We start from the raw sequence: 16,897 nt of genomic DNA, 5'->3' as shown, positions 1-16,897 counted from the left end.
ACATCCAAATGATCCACAGCTGCTCATTTCAGCTCCTTGTTTACCTTTCTTCTCTGGAGCCTGGTGCTGTGAGGGAAGATGGCACCAGTGTGGCTCTGCCGCCACATTGCGGGCTGGTTTTCTGGTCTCTGGTTGTTCCTCTAGACTTCTTTTTCTCTGTCCCTTGTGTTTACATTTTTTATTTCTCTGCTGATAGTGTTTTCTGGCTATGAAAAGCGCTGATTTTGTGGCAATAGAGATCAAATGTTAGCAGGACTTGTAAACGCTGCTTTCTCGGTCGCCATCTTCCTGGAAGTTCTAGCTTTTTCTCTTATTATTTCTTTAGAAACTGTCTTCATCCTCAGATTTTATAACTTTATTATACTATGACCGATCTATTGAATAACTATGATCTCTTTATTTTGTGTGTGTACTGCCCCTTAAGGGGGGAAAGAGAAGATGATGGAACCCTAAAACTCTTGGCTGCTATCTAATTGCTGACTGTGGTTGGCTCTGCCACTCTCTTACCCCTTACTTTTTCTACTCAGTGTAGATTCCCATTCAGTTAAGCAATGCTTCTCATAAAAATCACTTTCAAATTCACTTCCCTTCACATTCTGACATTTTTTATACCTTTGGTTTTGCTGAGGCATCTAAGAGTAATGAACCTCATTTTGTACATTTCTTTCAAAATTTTTATATAAAGGCTTACATTCACTTTGATATCTGTAGTGTCTCAAAAGATGTGGCAGAAAATTGCCATTTTAGGCATTTTACATTTTCCTAAGCATTTTAATCTATAATTCATCTGAAGTCTTTGTTCTGTATGTGGATAAGAATAGGGTTTACCACATACTTCTGCCCCCATCTATCCACTCATATTTACTGAATAATTCTTCTCAGCCTCATTGTTTTGTAATACCTCCTTGACATATGTTAAAATCTTTTATATGGTAAGACAGATTCTAGGTTTTTCCTAAATACTATTGATTAATATTGTCTGATAAACATATTGTATCAAGTTACATGTCATATATCTTTATATTCTTTCTTATAGAAACATAGAATGTGTAATATTATTGTGATATGTTATTTTTACCTTCATTTTAAAATTCTGCTAGATAACCTAGTGTGACAGGGCACATAGACTGAAATATCTTTTAATAAGCAGTGTCAAATTTGCTGAACAAATTTATATCTAAATTATTTTGTGTGTGAGATACTGGGGATTGAACCTAGGGACATTCTATCTGAGTCCTTTTTTTGTTGTTGTTTTTGAAATAAAGATCTCACTAAGTTGCTGAGGCTGGCCACAAACCTTTGATCCTCCTGTCTCAGCATTAATGTGAGCGTTTTGAGACTACAGATCCATACAAAGCCTTGAGAATACAAAAATACTTCCTTTTCTGCATCTTGATTAACATGTGTCAAAGATCATTAAGCAAAGTTAAAAGTGAATTAGGGAAGTTATCATTGAAATTTTGATTGAAGAAAAATGAAGTGATGATGCTTGAAGGATCAAAAGGAAAAATAAAGAACTTTGATCTTTCATTAGATTTAATGCTTTGAGGCTGATTGTTCAATATGGTGTTCTCTTCGTAAAACCTAGAATTTGAAAGTTGTTTCCCATCTTCATCTGAAAGATAAGCTGATATTTCTTTTTCCTCTTAAGAAAGCACACCCATCGCTGGTCTAGAAGTTAACAAAAGCAACATCTCGTTCTCAAGTAGTTCTTAGCTCTCTGGACTCCCATCTCTAGCCTGTGTTTATGTCATACATGGTCTACTCTGAGATCATAGGGATATCTGGCTATGAAACCGATGTGCTTCCAGAAGTAGTGCCCCACATCTGTGCCTTTGGAAAATTCAAACATTTGAAAAATACACTGGATAAATTTTTTTTTTGAAAGTGGAAAAGTACAAAACTGTCTTTATTCTTATAGAACATGATAATCAAATAAGTGGAAACCATAAATTTTTATAATCATTAAAATTTAAAACACATATGTAAACAATTATTAAATGAAAAACATTTTATTTTATTTTGTTTTTGTGGTAATGGAGATGGAACCCAGAGGCATTCTACCTCTGAGCTCCACCCCTAACCCTATTTTTCATTCTTTATTTTGAAACAGGGTCTCACTGAGTTACAAAGGACCTCACTAAGTAGCTGAGGCTGTCCACAAACTGTGATCCTCCTGCCTCAGTCTCCCAAATGCTGGGATTACAAGCGTGTGCCACTACACCAGGCTGTCTCCCGATTTTATTTTATCTTATTTTATTTTATTTACTTTTTTTTTATTGGTGCACTGTATTCATACATCATAATGGGATAAAAAAAAAACTTTTGTAGACATACATGCACACATCGCCCAATTAGCCCCTACCCGATCCCTCCCAACCCGTTCCCTCCCCTTCCCTCCTTCCCATGCTTGGCTTAGTGGTTGACATCTAGTATTATAGCAATTTATCCAAAATTAACAATGATAATCTCACAGAACAGTTTCATTTGTCTGATACCAAGCTTTTGATGACTTAAAGATAACATTTCAATATTTCTTTTTGCTTTCTTTCTTACCAGGGAATATTTTTTCTTTCTTTTTTTTTTTAGGTGAAACTATCATACATTTATTTATTTATTTTTCAGAAAAAAATCTATCCTACTATGGAATATGGACTCTAGATACCCAAAATGATCTCAAAAAAGAACAAAGCTAGATGTATATTTTCTGATTTCAAACCATATAAAGCTACAATAATTGAAACAGTGTAGTACTGTTTTAAAGGCAGATATATAAACCATTGGAGTTAAATAAAAGCCTAGAGATAAATTCTTCCATATATTGTCAAGTTATTTTTGACAAGGTTTCCACGAACATTCGGTGGAAGAAATAATAATCTTTTAACTAAATATTGTTGAAAAATAATAATTACATGAAAAAGAATAAAATTGGACCCTTACCTAACACATATACAAATATTAACTCAAAATAGATAAAAGACCTATCTGGGTCATTAAACCTCAACACATTGAAATTGGCAGTGATTTCTTGGATATGATTTCAAAGGCACAGGCAACAGAAGGGTAAACAAACTCCCTAAAAAATAAAAAAAGATATTGTATATCCAAAGACAATGTAAACAAAGTTAAGAGTTACTGATAGAATGGGATAAAATATTTCCAAATGCTATATCTGAAGGTATATTAATATTCCAACTAGAAATCCTAAAAATTAACAACAATAAAGGCAAACAATACCATTTAGAGATAGGTAACAGACTAACATAAATAACGAATCTCCAAAGGTAACCAATCTTAGTTGTCTGTTGGATAGAAAATCTTGCTTCTCTGGTTCTGATGTGTGTTACCTATTTCTTCTTTGTAGTTAATCTCTTTGAGTATTTTCTCTAGCACTGGTTTTGAAGACATAAATTCCTTCAGTTTCTGTTTGTCATAGAAGCCTCTTATTTCCCCATCTAATTTGATAGAAAGTTTTGCTGAGTAGGAAATTTTTGGCTGGAAGTTGTTTTTTTTCAGAGTTTGGTATATGTTACTCCAAGCCCTTCTGGCTCTCATGACTTAGTTTGTGCAGTCTGGAGTGATTCTAATTGATTTGCCTCTGAATGTCACTTGGCCCTTTGTTTTTGTTGTCTTTAAGATTCTCTGCTTGGCTTCCACATTGGCCATTTTGACAATTATGTGGCGTGGGGATCCTCTTTTCCGATCCTGTCTAAAGGGGGTTCTATAAGTTTCCTGGACCTGTGTATCGACCTCTTGCTCTGTTTGGAAAATTTTCTGCTATTACTTCCTTGAAGAGATTGTTGATCCCTTTGGTTTCACCTTCTTTTCCCTCCTCTATTCCAATGATTCTAAGGTTAACTCTCTTAAAATGGACCCATATTTCTTCAGTGTCAGATTCCTGCTGTCGGATTTTTTTTCTAAATTAGAAACTATGCATTCATTTTTGGAGTGATCATCTTCTAGGAGCGAGATTCTATTCTCCATGTGGTCTAATCAGTTGTTTGTACTTTGAATTGAGGCCTTTACTTCATTAATTGCATCCTTTATCTCTTTTTGGCTCTCTCTGAATTCTTTTCAAAACACCTCTGTTATTTCTACAGTTATTTTCCTGATTTGATCTTCTAGAAATCTCTGAATTTCTGTTTTATCGGGTTCTGATGTTGTGGGGTTGTGGGCATTCTTTGCTCCATTGTTATTCCTCTTTCCCATGATTTCAGAAGTTTGTGCCTTCTCTGGGTTCTTCCCTTGGGTCACTACGACTTCACTTTAGGTGCTCTGTATCTCGAGTCTGTGATATCTCAGTCACCACTACTCCTTTACTAGGTTGTCGCAGAGTCTCAGACCCAGGGAGTCAAACGAGGCTGCTTTAGACCATGGGGGGTGCCAGGTTGGGCGTTCTCCTATGGTGTGATATCTCTGCCGCCACCACTCCCCCACTGGCTCAAGTCCCTGGGAGCGCAGTACTGGGATTTCTCCTCTAGGGAGAATTTGACTCACTGTTGTTGAATGCACTGATAGAGATGTAGTGGACTCGGTGAATTCGCTGTTGTCGCCGCCAGTGGCAATATGGCGCCACTGCCATGCCCTCGGCCGTGAGGCTGGCGTATTTCTTCTCTGGTTTTGAGCTCTTCCCTGAGTCCCTGCAGGGTGCGCTGGAGCCCACTCACTGGGAGCTTTAGATGCTCCCTGCGCTGAAAAAATCTGCCGAATCCTGCCTGGCTCTTCCGCAGCAGCTCACCTCAGCTCGCTGTCCGCCGCTCCTCTCTGGAGCCTGGTGGGCTGTTGAGTACGTTGGTCTGATGCCATCCGGTGAGCTCGCTGCTGCTGTTGGCAGTAAGGCGCTGCTGCTGTGTCCTTGGCCGTGAGGCCGGCGTATCTCCTCCCTGGCTCTGAGCTCTGTTCTGAGTTCCCCTCCTCTCTGGGGCCTGGTGCTGCAAGGAAAGATGGCGCCCACCTCTCTGTGCAGTGGCTCTGGCCGCAGCACTGCGGTCTGGTTTCTTTCTGGTGTCTCGTTTTTCCAGCCCTCTTTTTCTCTGTTCCTTGTAATTACATTTTTTGTTTCTCTGCTGATGGTGTTTTCTGACCATGAAAGGCGCTGATTTTGTAGTAATAGAGATTGGTTGTTAGCAGGGCTCATAAGCCCCGCTTTTCTCCATCGCCATCTTCCTGGAAGTCGGATAACTTTTTAAAATGAAATGTTTGGTCATTTTGTTGAAAGAAGGGTTGGAGGAAAGCTGACCATAGAGGTCATATGATAAATCTAGGCTTTTAGTGGGGCAGCAGAATCTGAATTTAGACTGGCTTGCTCTTTCAGGGTTCAGTGTTCTCAAATATATGCTTCAGGTCGTTTCCTTAGATTGATGTAAGTAAATCAGCATTAATTTAATTACCTTGGTAATACATATTGGGGGGAAAAATGATCTTTTGAAATGAATGGTAGTTGGGAGAGAGCTGGAGGTAACCTCACCAAGTGCATTGTGCATGTATATCCCTATCACTGAACTATATTATGATGTGAGACTAGAATGCACAAATAAATGCATATTTAAGCCTGGCATGGGTGGTGCAGACCTGTAATGCCAGTACTTAGGAGGCTGAGACAGGGGATGGAAGGTGTGTGACCAGCCTTAGCATCTTATTGAAGCCCTCCTCAACTTAGTGAGATCCTGTTTTAAAATAATAAAATAAAATAGGGCTGGGGGTAAAGCTCAGAGGTAGAATGATCCTAGGTTTAAACCTCAATACTAAAAAAAAAGTATATTTAAAAAATAAAATTAATTATCAGGCAATCCTGTGTGATAAAATTTAACACTTGCTCTTCTTCAATTAACTGACTTCTTGTTTTATTTCCATGTTTCTAGAACAATACATTGAAAAAATGTTAGAGATAAAAGAGACTATGGATAATGTACTTGCCATACAGAAAGCAGAAAGGGATGATCTGGCTAAAAAGTACAGGTGAGTGAAAAAAATAGGAATGCTTTAGAGTCTCTAGGAATTATTCATTTTTAGCTACAATACTGCTATAGTTTGAATCTCAAATGTCTGCCAAAGCCCATGTGTGCTATTAAGGGTGGTGGAAACTTTGAGGTGCAGCCTAGTGGGAAGTCTTCCAGTCATTTGGGTGAGCCTTCAGAGGGTATCTGTAATCCCAGTACTTGAGAGGCTGATCCGGCCCCTTCTGTTTCCTCTCTTCTTTTGCATCCAGTCCATGAGCCTTGCCATCTTCTGCCATCATGTGCTGCTTCACCATACATAGGTCCAAAGCATTAAAGCCAACTAACCATGAACTGAACCCTTCTTTTTTGGGGGGAGGGTGTTTTGGATCCCAGCAGCATTCTACCTCCAGGCTGCACCCCTAGCCCTATTTTATTCTTTATTTTGAAACAGGATCTCACTAAGTTGTGAAGAGTCTCACAAGTTGCTGAGGCTGGTTGCAACCTGCGATCCTCTTGTCTCAGCCTCCCAAGTACTAAGATTACAAGGGTATGCCACCAGCCCAGCTCTTAACCCTTTAAAACTGTAAGCCAAAATAAATTTTTCTTTTTTTTAAGTTGAATATCTCAGGTATTTATTATAGCGATGGAAAGATGACTAACATAAATAGCCCTAGAATTTATTAAGAATACAAAGATTACTTAGGACCAAAAAATGACTTCATGAGGTTACCTAATCTTTTACCTCCATGAAAAATTATACTTTTCATAAAAATATTTTTCTAATTTTTACCTAAAATATTCAGAATAAGAGCCTTTTGAAAACATTTCTGGTCATGAATCCCACAGGGTTTTTTTGTTGTTGTTGTTTTTGCGGTATTGGGGATTGAACCCAGGGGAATTCTACCTCTGAGCTACACCCTCACCCTGATTTTCATTTATTTATTTATTTATTGAGTTATTGATTTAGTGGTACTGGGGGTATAGAACCCAGGGGCTTTTCTACTTCCGGGCTATACTCCCAGACCTATTTTATATTTTATTTGTAAGCAGGGTCTCACTAAGTTGCCTCACTAAGTAGCTGAGGCTGGCTTCAAACCTGTACAATCCTCCTGTCTCTGCCTCCCAAGCATTGGGATTACAAGTGTGTGCCACCACGCCTGGCTTCATTCTTTATTTTGAAACAAGGCCTCACTAAGTTGTGGAGGGGATCACTAAGTAGCTTGAGGCTGTCCACGAACTGCGATCCTCTTATCTCAGCCTCCCAAGTACTGGGTTTACAAGCATGCTCCACCATGCCAGGCTCCACAGATAATTTGTTTTCCTTAACACATTCAAATTTTCTACATTAGTTTTTTTTTTTCTTTTTGTGATCACAAGTATTCTCCTAAACAGTTGGTTAATTTGGGGGTATGTATGTATGTATGTGTGTATTTTCAATCTCTCAGGGTCATTAAGGAGTTTTATCCTGATAATATTGGGGTTTTTTAGAGAATATATATTTTAGAGAAAAACTATGCTCTGTATCTTTTTATTGTTTGGGCATTTTTTAATTAATTTTTCATAGACTCAGCTACAAATGCCTTCCTAGAAAATTGGTTTTCTAAGTATTTCCTTTATGTTCTTCTCATAGAATCATTTGCTACCTATTCAGTTTTTTTCTAAACTTATTTAAAAATCAGTTTTTAATTTTTTTAACTGGAGCTTAAACCCAGGGGCATTCTACCTCTGAGATACACCCCTTGACCTTTTTATTTTTTATTAAAGTACAATCTTGCTAAGTAGCTGAGTGTCTTGTTAAATAGTGAAGACTAGCCTTGAACCTGAGATCCTTGTGTCTCAGCCTCCCAAGTACTGGATTTGCAGGCATGTACCACCATACCAGGCTTAATTTTTATAAGTCTCTGTTTTATCTTTACTTGTTCTTTCTTTCCAATGGAAAAATATTGTAAGCTCTTTTATTTTCTGACTTGTTTTTCTGGCAGTATCAAGCAAGTGAGCTTGTTTGACCTACAAATGGGTAAGTAACTACAGGATATTTTCTAAAGGACTTTAGAGAGTCTAGCTATAATTTCCTTTCATGTCCTGTGGTGAATAATATACCTGGAATTTGGGGACATTTCTGATTAACTTGAGTTTTGAAAGTATAAATCCTTAGCCGGGCATGGTGGCGCACGCTTGTAATCCCAGCATCCGGGAGGCTGAGACCTGAGGATCACGGTTTGCGGACAGCCTCAACTGCTTAGTGAGGCCCTCCGCAACTTAGTGAGACCCTGTTTCAAAGTAAAGAATAAAAAATAGGGCAGGGGGTATAGCTCAGAGGTCAAATGCCCCTGGGTTCCATCCCCAGATTTGCAAAAAAAAAAAAAAAAGTATAAATCCTTATTAATATTGCTGTAAGATTTCAAATATCAATATAGGTAAAGAGAACACCTTTGTTTTTGTCTGAACTCTTGTTTCATGTAGCTTCTTGAATTTTATTATACCAGTTGTTCACTAATTTTATTTCAAAATTCTCATTGCTTTTTCCACTTACATATATTACTGCTTTTGACATGTAGTCTACTGGGCTTTTCTTTAAAACAGCTGCTCTAAAGCATAGTCTAGTGAATGCTGTTAGGTCTCTGAGATCATGTCAGGGAGTCTGAAGTCAAAAATACTTTTTATAGTAGTATGTTAATTACTCTCATTTGTTCATGAATATAAGATGGAATTTTCCAAAGCCACCTGATAGTAATGGAATGTGTGTTTATTTTTTTGTTTTAAAATGTTTCTTAGGTTTTATTGTTGTTTTTGTTTATAGTACTGGTGATTGAACTCAGAAGCATTCTACCTCTGAAATATACCCCAGCCCTATTTTATTTTTTAATTTGAAAGAGGGGCTTGCTAAGTTAGTGCACACTGTTGGCCTTGAACCTATAATCTTGTCTCAGCCTTCCAAGTACTGGGATTATAGTGGATTATAGCCATCACACTTGGCTTTAGTTTTAATTTCTAAAACAGTAAATATTGTTAGATCTAATTCATATAAACAAAAGCCCTTTGAGTTTCTCAATAATATTTAGGAATATAAGTAGGCCCTGAAACCAAATTTTTAAAAACCACTGGAAATAAATATCCTGAATGTCAGTGTAGGATGAGTAGGTTTAGCCAAGACAGAGGTGTGGAGGTGTGAAGAGTCATTTCCTTCTCTTTAGTCCTCAAGATCCTGAGAATTTTGGTTTGGGGAAAGTACACAGGATCCTTTTCTTGGCAGTCCCTTTGGATTTAAGTGTCTCAGTAAAGTTTTAAAGTACAATTACAGTTATTACTGGATGAGCTAATATTTCTCAGGGTAGATGAGGCATGATATTCGCAAAGCCATCTTGTTTCTCTATAGCTAAGGGAACCTGAATTATTTCCTGATACACCTTTCTACTTTAAAGGTAAACACACTCTAAACCTAAAGAATGGTGGTCCTCCTTAACCACCAGTTGTTACCTTCTCACTAAAGACTTGTAGATATCTAGATGACCCAAGTGGTGTTTATCTTTCAGGGTTGATTCACAACTTATAAATAATGATATGAACATAAATGTGAATAACCACATAGTCATATCCTTAAAAAAGGCAAACTCACCTTAATGAAACCATTTATCTCTCAAAGGAAATACATTGCAAAAGCAGACATATGTTTACCTCAAACTGATTAAATTTGAGATTATTTTTAACATCTATGTTACTGATGAAGAGATTTTCTACTGTATTCGTATTTTTTCCTCTTTCTGTTTCTTCCTCTAGGGTATCCATAGAGTCATTTAAGCATGGAGCCCTAAGAGAACAACTGGCCAATTTGGCTACAAGACAGAAGAGCCTTTTAGTTGTGGCAAAAAAACAGAAACAAATAAGACAGAAAATTCAAAACTACGAGAATGTCACATCATTGACTGGGATTAGTTTGAGGAAGTTGGCATCCAGCTCAGCCATCTCCAATGAAAAGGACATCCAAGAGCTTACCAGTCTGGAAAGTTCTGTGCAGTCCCAATCAGGTTCACTTTCTCCTGCCAACCTTGCTTATGCGAGTACACGAGAAACACCATTGTCCCTCGGAATTCGGAATGACAGCCAAAATGCTAACATTTGTCTAAATTCAGAGTCAGTGAGAAAGAAAGAATTTTCTGGAAATGAGATTAATTCTAAACAAAATGCCAATGGTTGTACCTTGGATGGGCTATTGAAATCCAGACATTTGGATGGCACTGAGAATATTAAATTATCCTCCCAGCCTGTTGCTTTCATTGCTCAAGCAGAATATTCACAAAGAGAAAATGATCATATAGAAACTACAACCAAAGGGCATGAATTACATAGTCCTTTTGCCGTTATTGGCACATTAAATATTTCAGAATGTACAAGTGTACTTACCCAAAATGATGCACATCCATCAACTGCTACTTGGGAACAGAACCTTTCCCACTGTGGTCCTAAAAGAGGGAATAGGAAACCAGCTTCCCAGCACCTACCAGGAGAGACGTCTGGAACCCTGGTACCTCAAGGGATCTCTGTCTTGAGCACTGATACTGTAAATCAGATGAAACCAAATCTTAAAACAACAGTTTCTGCTGTTCCACATGCAAATGACAGTCAGATCACTTCTTGCTCTGGGTCTGACCTTCAACATACTGTAAAGAAGCCCTTAAATGCACCTAAAAAGAAATGTATGCAGATAAAAGATTTGATATTACTGGGACGAATTAACCCAGGAAGTAATGTTCTGGAATTCAAAACACAGGTATTCAATTTGTTCTATAATCATGAAAATTTTATAATATCATTTTCACATAGTATATATTTATAGAAATGCAGTTTGCTATTGGTGTGTGTGTGTGTGTGTGCATGCAAGCACACACATTGTACATCTGAGCTACATTCACAACCCTATTTTTTATTTTGAAACAGGTCTTGCTAAGTTTTTGAGGCTGGCTTCAGACCTGCAATCCTCCTATCTTAGCCTCCCAGATACTGGGATTACTAGCATCCACCCACCATGCCAGCTATCCAACCGTTGTCTTCTTAGCAAGTGGAATCATGCTTCTAGAATTATCCTATTACATTTTATTACATCACCTTTGGGTCCTCAGACTAGAACTAGTCACTTATGTTGCTGTAGGAAGGATTTAAGAGCAACATAAAAATAATAAATTGGAGCATCATTAGTTCCAAAATTTCAAGAACTACTAGTACACTGTTAAATCATCACCTAAATGGATAAGTATAAATTCATTTTCTATAGAAGCCTTTATTTTGATGTAGTCCAGTATTTTAATTTGTTCTTTCATGAATTATGGTTTTTGTGTCCTATTTAAGAATTATTTGTCTGACCTAAAGTGAAAAAGATTTTGTCCTCTTTTCTTCAGAATTTTTAGTTTTAGGTTTACATTTAAGGCTAGGATCAATTTTTAGTTTTTGTACATGGTACAAAGCAGGATCCTTATTTATATTTTTTTAATTTGAATGTCCAGTCTAGCAGCATGTATTGAAAAAGGTATCCTCTTTCTATTGAATTGACTTTGCACCTTTGTAAGAAATCATTTTTCATATGTGTTTGAATATCTGTATTTCCTATTCTGTTTTATGGGTTTTTTTTAATAATATCATCAGTGTCACATTTAAAAATTTTTTAGTTTCTTATACTTTATTACTAATATGTAAAAATTGAATTTTGAATATTGAGCTCTTATCCTGCAACTTTGCTTAAACTTACTAATTTTAGTAAATTTTTGGAAGTTCCATTGGAGTTCTCATTCCAGGGATTATTGTACTTTGTTACCTTTAGTGTCTTGCAAACCATTGTCTCATATATTTTGTTATTTTTATTTTAGCTTTGTCAGGTATTAGGTCAAAGCTGATATCTATTATTTTATCATGACTAGAAATAGAAGTTCAGGAATTTTTATCTTTATTTTTGTTTTGTTTTTCACTTTAGGATACTATTCACAAAGCCAGTATTTTATTGAGTGGTAAAATTAAAGTAGAAAATGGTCATATTTATCAAAACCCAGTCACCTGGCTCAAGGATCTTCTGGGAGGCGACAGTCATGTGACCTGGAACTATGCTTGGAGGAAGGTAGGTCATTCTTAAGTTTCTCTGAATTTCATATTCAAATGGAAAAATACATGGTTTTTATAATAAAACATTTTTTAAGGAAAAGTAAGCCAGGTATGATGGCACATACCTGTAATCCCAGTACTTGGGTGGCTGAGACCAGAGGATCATAGTTTGAGGCCAGCCTCAGCAACTTAGATCCTGTTTCAATATAAAAACTAAAATAGGGCTGAGTGTGTATATTAGAGTTAGAATACCCCTGGGTTCACTCCTCAATACTATACACAAACATAAATAAATAGATTTTAAAAATAGGGCTATGGGTATAGCTCAGAAGTAAAAACACCCCTGGGTCCAATCCCCAGTACCATAAGAAAAAAGAAAAAAGAAATCTGAAAGATCTCTAAGCTAGTTTTTGTCTTCATGTATCTCTTCTGTGATATGCTACATTCTTTCATCCTCAACTCTGTATTCTAGAATTCCCATGAACATGGCTGTGCAACTGACTGCACCTGCCCTACTTTGCTCCTTGTATAGTTTCAGAAACTATTGTCTCTAATCTTCTCTTTTTATCTTTCAAAGAGATTTCAGGTCTTAGCGAATTCATACAGAAAATTTGGGACCACTAGTGTACTGACAATATAGTTAAGACAAATTATTATTATTCTAATAAAATAAAGGGAAATTTTCTCCTAAATACAAAAGGAATGAGCAAGGAGTCTAAGACTCACAGAAATTGCTTGTACTTTCAAATATTTTCCTCAAGCTGGGCATAGTGACACACGCTTGTAATCCCCGCGTTTAAGAGACAGAGACAGGAGGATCACACAGGTTCCAAGCCAGCCTCGCTGGCTTAAGATTCCCTGTTTCCAAACAAAAATATAAAAAAATAGTTCTCAGGTCAGTGGAAGAGGTGTGGGGCCAGTGATGATTGGTTGTCAGGCATGAAATGCCAGAACCATAGTTCTTGCTCCATATTAGACAGAATGGTAGAGCCACTAGACACAAAGATGACTCATAGCTCCCACCCAAGCAGCTGGGCCTCTGCAGCACAGTCTTGCCAAGGAAATTTGGATACTTTCTCCCAGTGGGCATCACTGACTTCTCTTGAAGCAGCTACCTCCCAGCCATTAGACACCATTCTGATGTGGCAGAGTGATCTCTGGGTGGGAGGCAGGAGAACAAGTTTAGTTCCTGGTTCCACTCTGTATAAAGTTACATGATCTGGCAAAAGTTTTCAGTGATAGCTGCACATTAGAATCACTTGGGAAGGACTTTTTTTTTTTTTTTTTTTGCAGTACTAGGGGTGAAACCCAGGGGCATTCTACCTCCAAGCTATACCCTCAGCCCTATTTTTTATTCCTTATTTTGAAACAGGGTCTCATTGAGTTGCAAAGGACTTCACTAAGTAGCTGAGGCTACTTAGCAAGGCCCTTTGCAACTCAGTGAGACCGTTTCAAAAATTAAAAAGACTCAAAAATAGAGCTGGGGATGTAACTTGAAGTACAATCCATCCCCACTACCGGAAAAAAAAAAAAGAAAAGAAAAGCAAGAGCATAACAACCTACAGATATCTTCACAGAATAACACTCAGCTTCATCTCTCTTACTTGTTTTCATCTTGTGAAGAATGGCATTCCTTCAGCTGGCCCTCACCAACATGGGTTTTTATTTATTTTTTGTTGTTGATTTGTTTTTGTTTTGGTGGTACTGGGGTTCCTGGAAACTCTTCTCTGGGCTACACTCCCAGACCTTTTTTATATTTTTATTTGGAAACGGGGTCTCTTAAGCCAGTGAGGCTGGCTTCGAACCTGTTAGATCGTCCTGTCTCCGCCTCCCAAGTGCGGGAATTACAAGCGTGCGCCACCAGGCCCGGCACTCAACATGGGTTTTTAGATAGCAAAACTGCTGAGAGCACAGGAGGCCGTGTGGTCCACGAACCTAAGAATCTAGCCTCTAGTTCTGCCCTTGTCGTACCAGGCATATGAGATAGATTTGGGTCCAATGAGATTTTTAGGATTCAGAGTTTGAGCTGTACAAATGTAATGACTATTTATATTTACACTTTAGCCAACTGAGCACAGACATGAAATGCACAGTTTCTAGAGTGAGCTTATGTCTGTTCATTTTGAAATATATTCATTAACTTATTTAATAAATGATTTCTACCATGTAATAAGTTTTATCTCAGATTTTCTTAAAGCTGTGTTTGTATGTCTTACAGTAGTATGTGAAAGCTACTTTATATTACTACTTTACATTATTCAGTACTGACTAATAAAAATATTTTTTTAATGAGAGCCTGGGATATAGCATAGTTATAGAGTACTTGTCTAGCATGCATGGGGTTCTGGGTTCAATCCCCAGTGTGGCAAAAACCAACCCCTCCTCCCTCAAAATACACCTTTTATACATGAGATAAGGTACAGACATAGTGAGTGTGCATTTTGATGAGTGTGTAGTCTGTTGAACATTGTCAGGGAATAACATATATAGGTAATTATTGGCTACTTGGAGAAATAAAAAATGGCATTTAGAAGAATTTACTCACCTTTTTCCCATGGCAAGTGAAGAGGGATTGGTACTCTGGCAGGCCAGGTATGTCCCATTTCCTTTACTAGGCTTTGTTGTGGGATTGAGTCCAAAGGGTCTCTATACCTAGTAGATCCCCTATAACTTTCTCACCTTGTTCAATTTAATAAGCACTCAGGATGTTCTAGACAGAATGCCAAATACTTTTTTGCATTTTGTTTTTTAATCCTCACAAGTGGATGTACTTGTTTTACAAATGCATAAACTGAGACTAAGAATTTTTAAATCTTCCTTAAAAGTTAGGGTTTCGGAGTCTTTTATCCCATAATGTCAGGCACTGTGTGAAGTGCTGAGGGTATAAAAAATGAATGTGATGCAGACTGTGACTTCATGAGGTTTATGATTTAATGGAAAGAAGACAAAACAATTTTACTTTTTTTTTTAATTGGTGCACTGTATTCATACATCATAGTGGGATACAAACTTTTGTAGACATACATACACACATTGCCCAGTCAGCCCCCACCCGATCCCCACCCCATTCCCTCCCCATCCCTCCTTCCCATGCTTGGCTTAGTGGTTGACATCTAGTATTATAGCAATTTATCCAAAATTAAAAATGATAATCTCACATAACAGTTTCATTTGTCTGATACCAAGCTTTTGATGACTTAAAGATAACATTTCAATATTTCTTTTTACTTTCTTTCTTACCAGAGAATATTTTTTTCTTTTTTTTTAGGTGAAACTATCATATATTTATATATTTATTTTTCAGAAAAAAAATCTATCCTAATATGGAAAATGGACTCTAGATACCCAAAACAATCTTGAAAAAGAAGAAAGCTAGAAGATATATATTTTCTGATTTCAAACCATATAAAGCTACAATAATTGAAACAGTGTAGTACTATTCTAAAGGCAGATATATAAACCACTGGAGTTAAATAAAAGCCTAGAGCTAAATTCTTCCCTATATTGTCAAGTTATTTTTGACAAGGTTTCCACGAACATTTGGTGGTGGAAATAATAATCTTTTAACTAAATATTGTTGAAACATAATAATTACATGGAAAAGAATAAAGTTGGACCCTTACCTAATCCCATATACAAATATTAACTCAAAATAGATAAAAGACCTAAATATAAATCTTAAGACTATAAACTTTTAGGAGAAAATCTGAGTCATAAAACCTCACAACATTGAAATTGGCAGTGATTTCTTGGATATGATTTCAATGGCACAGGCAACAGAAGAGTATACAAACTCCCTAAAAAATAAAAAAAAATATATTGTATATCCAAAGACATTGTAAACAGAGTTAACAGTTACTAATAGAATGGGATAAAATATTTCCAAATGCTATATCTGAAGGTATATTAATATTCCAACTAGAAATCCTAAAAATTAACAACAATAAAGGCAAACAATACCATTTAGAGATAGGTAAAAGACTAACATAAATAATGAATCTCCACAGATAACCAATTTTAGTTGACTGTTGGATGGAAAAATCTTGCTTCTCTGGTTCTGGTGTGTGTTACCTATTTCTTCTTTGTAGTTAATCTCTTTGAGTATTTTCTCTAGTGCTGGTTTTGAAGACATAAATTCCTTCAGTTGCTGTTTGTCATGGAAGCTTCTTATTTCTCCATCTAATTTGATAGAAAGTTTTGCTGGGCAGGAAATTTTTGGCTGGAAGTTGTTTTCTTTCAGAGTTTGGAATATGTTACTCCAAGCCCTTCTGGCTCTCATGACTTGGTTTGGGAAGTCTGGAGTGATTCTAATTGGTTTGCCTCTGAATGTCACTTGGCCCTTTGTTTTTGTTGCCTTTAAGATTCTCTGCTTGGCTTCCACATTGGTCATTTTGACAATTATGTGGCGTGGGGATCTTCTTCTCCGATCCTGTCTAAAGGGAGTTCTATAAGTTTCTTGGACCTGTGTATCAACCTCTTGCTCTATGTTTGGAAAATTTTCTGCTATTACTTCCTTGAAGAGATTGTTGATCCCTTTGGTTTCACTTTCTTTTCCCTCCTCTATTCCAATTATTCTTAGGTTAGCTCTCTTAAAATGGGCCCATATTTCTTCAATATCAGATTCCTGCTGTTGGATATTTTTTCTAGATTAGAAACTATGCGTTCATTTTTGGAATGATCATCTTCTAAGAGCGAGATTCTGTTCTCCATGTGGTCTAATCGGTTGTTTGTGCTTTGAATTGAAGGCCTTTCCTTCATTAATTGCATCCTTTATCTCTTTTTGGCTCTGAGTTCTTTTCGAAGCACCTCTACTATTTCTACAGTTATTTTCCTGATTTGATCTTCTAGAAATCTCTGATTTTCTGTTTTAT

At 36.9% G+C, this 16,897-nt stretch overlaps 1 protein-coding gene across 1 annotated transcript in view; it reads left to right on the top strand.

Moving 5' to 3' along the window:
- The window catches only part of ANKRD31 (ankyrin repeat domain 31), a gene marked incomplete at both ends in the record, with an annotated part of 108,541 nt that overhangs the window by 77,462 nt on the left and 14,182 nt on the right, over window positions 1-16,897 (top strand). The window contains 3 exons of the mRNA XM_080705076.1: window positions 5,862-5,958; window positions 9,717-10,707; window positions 11,902-12,042. Of these exons, the coding sequence (XP_080561202.1) occupies window positions 5,862-5,958; window positions 9,717-10,707; window positions 11,902-12,042 (1,229 nt within the window). The remainder of the gene's footprint in view (window positions 1-5,861; window positions 5,959-9,716; window positions 10,708-11,901; window positions 12,043-16,897) is intronic.

The sequence above is a fragment of the Muscardinus avellanarius genome (assembly GCF_963383645.1).
Source record: "Muscardinus avellanarius genome assembly, chromosome: 1".
NCBI lineage: Eukaryota > Metazoa > Chordata > Mammalia > Rodentia > Gliridae > Muscardinus > Muscardinus avellanarius.
This window is presented reverse-complemented; position numbering and strand designations above follow the sequence as displayed.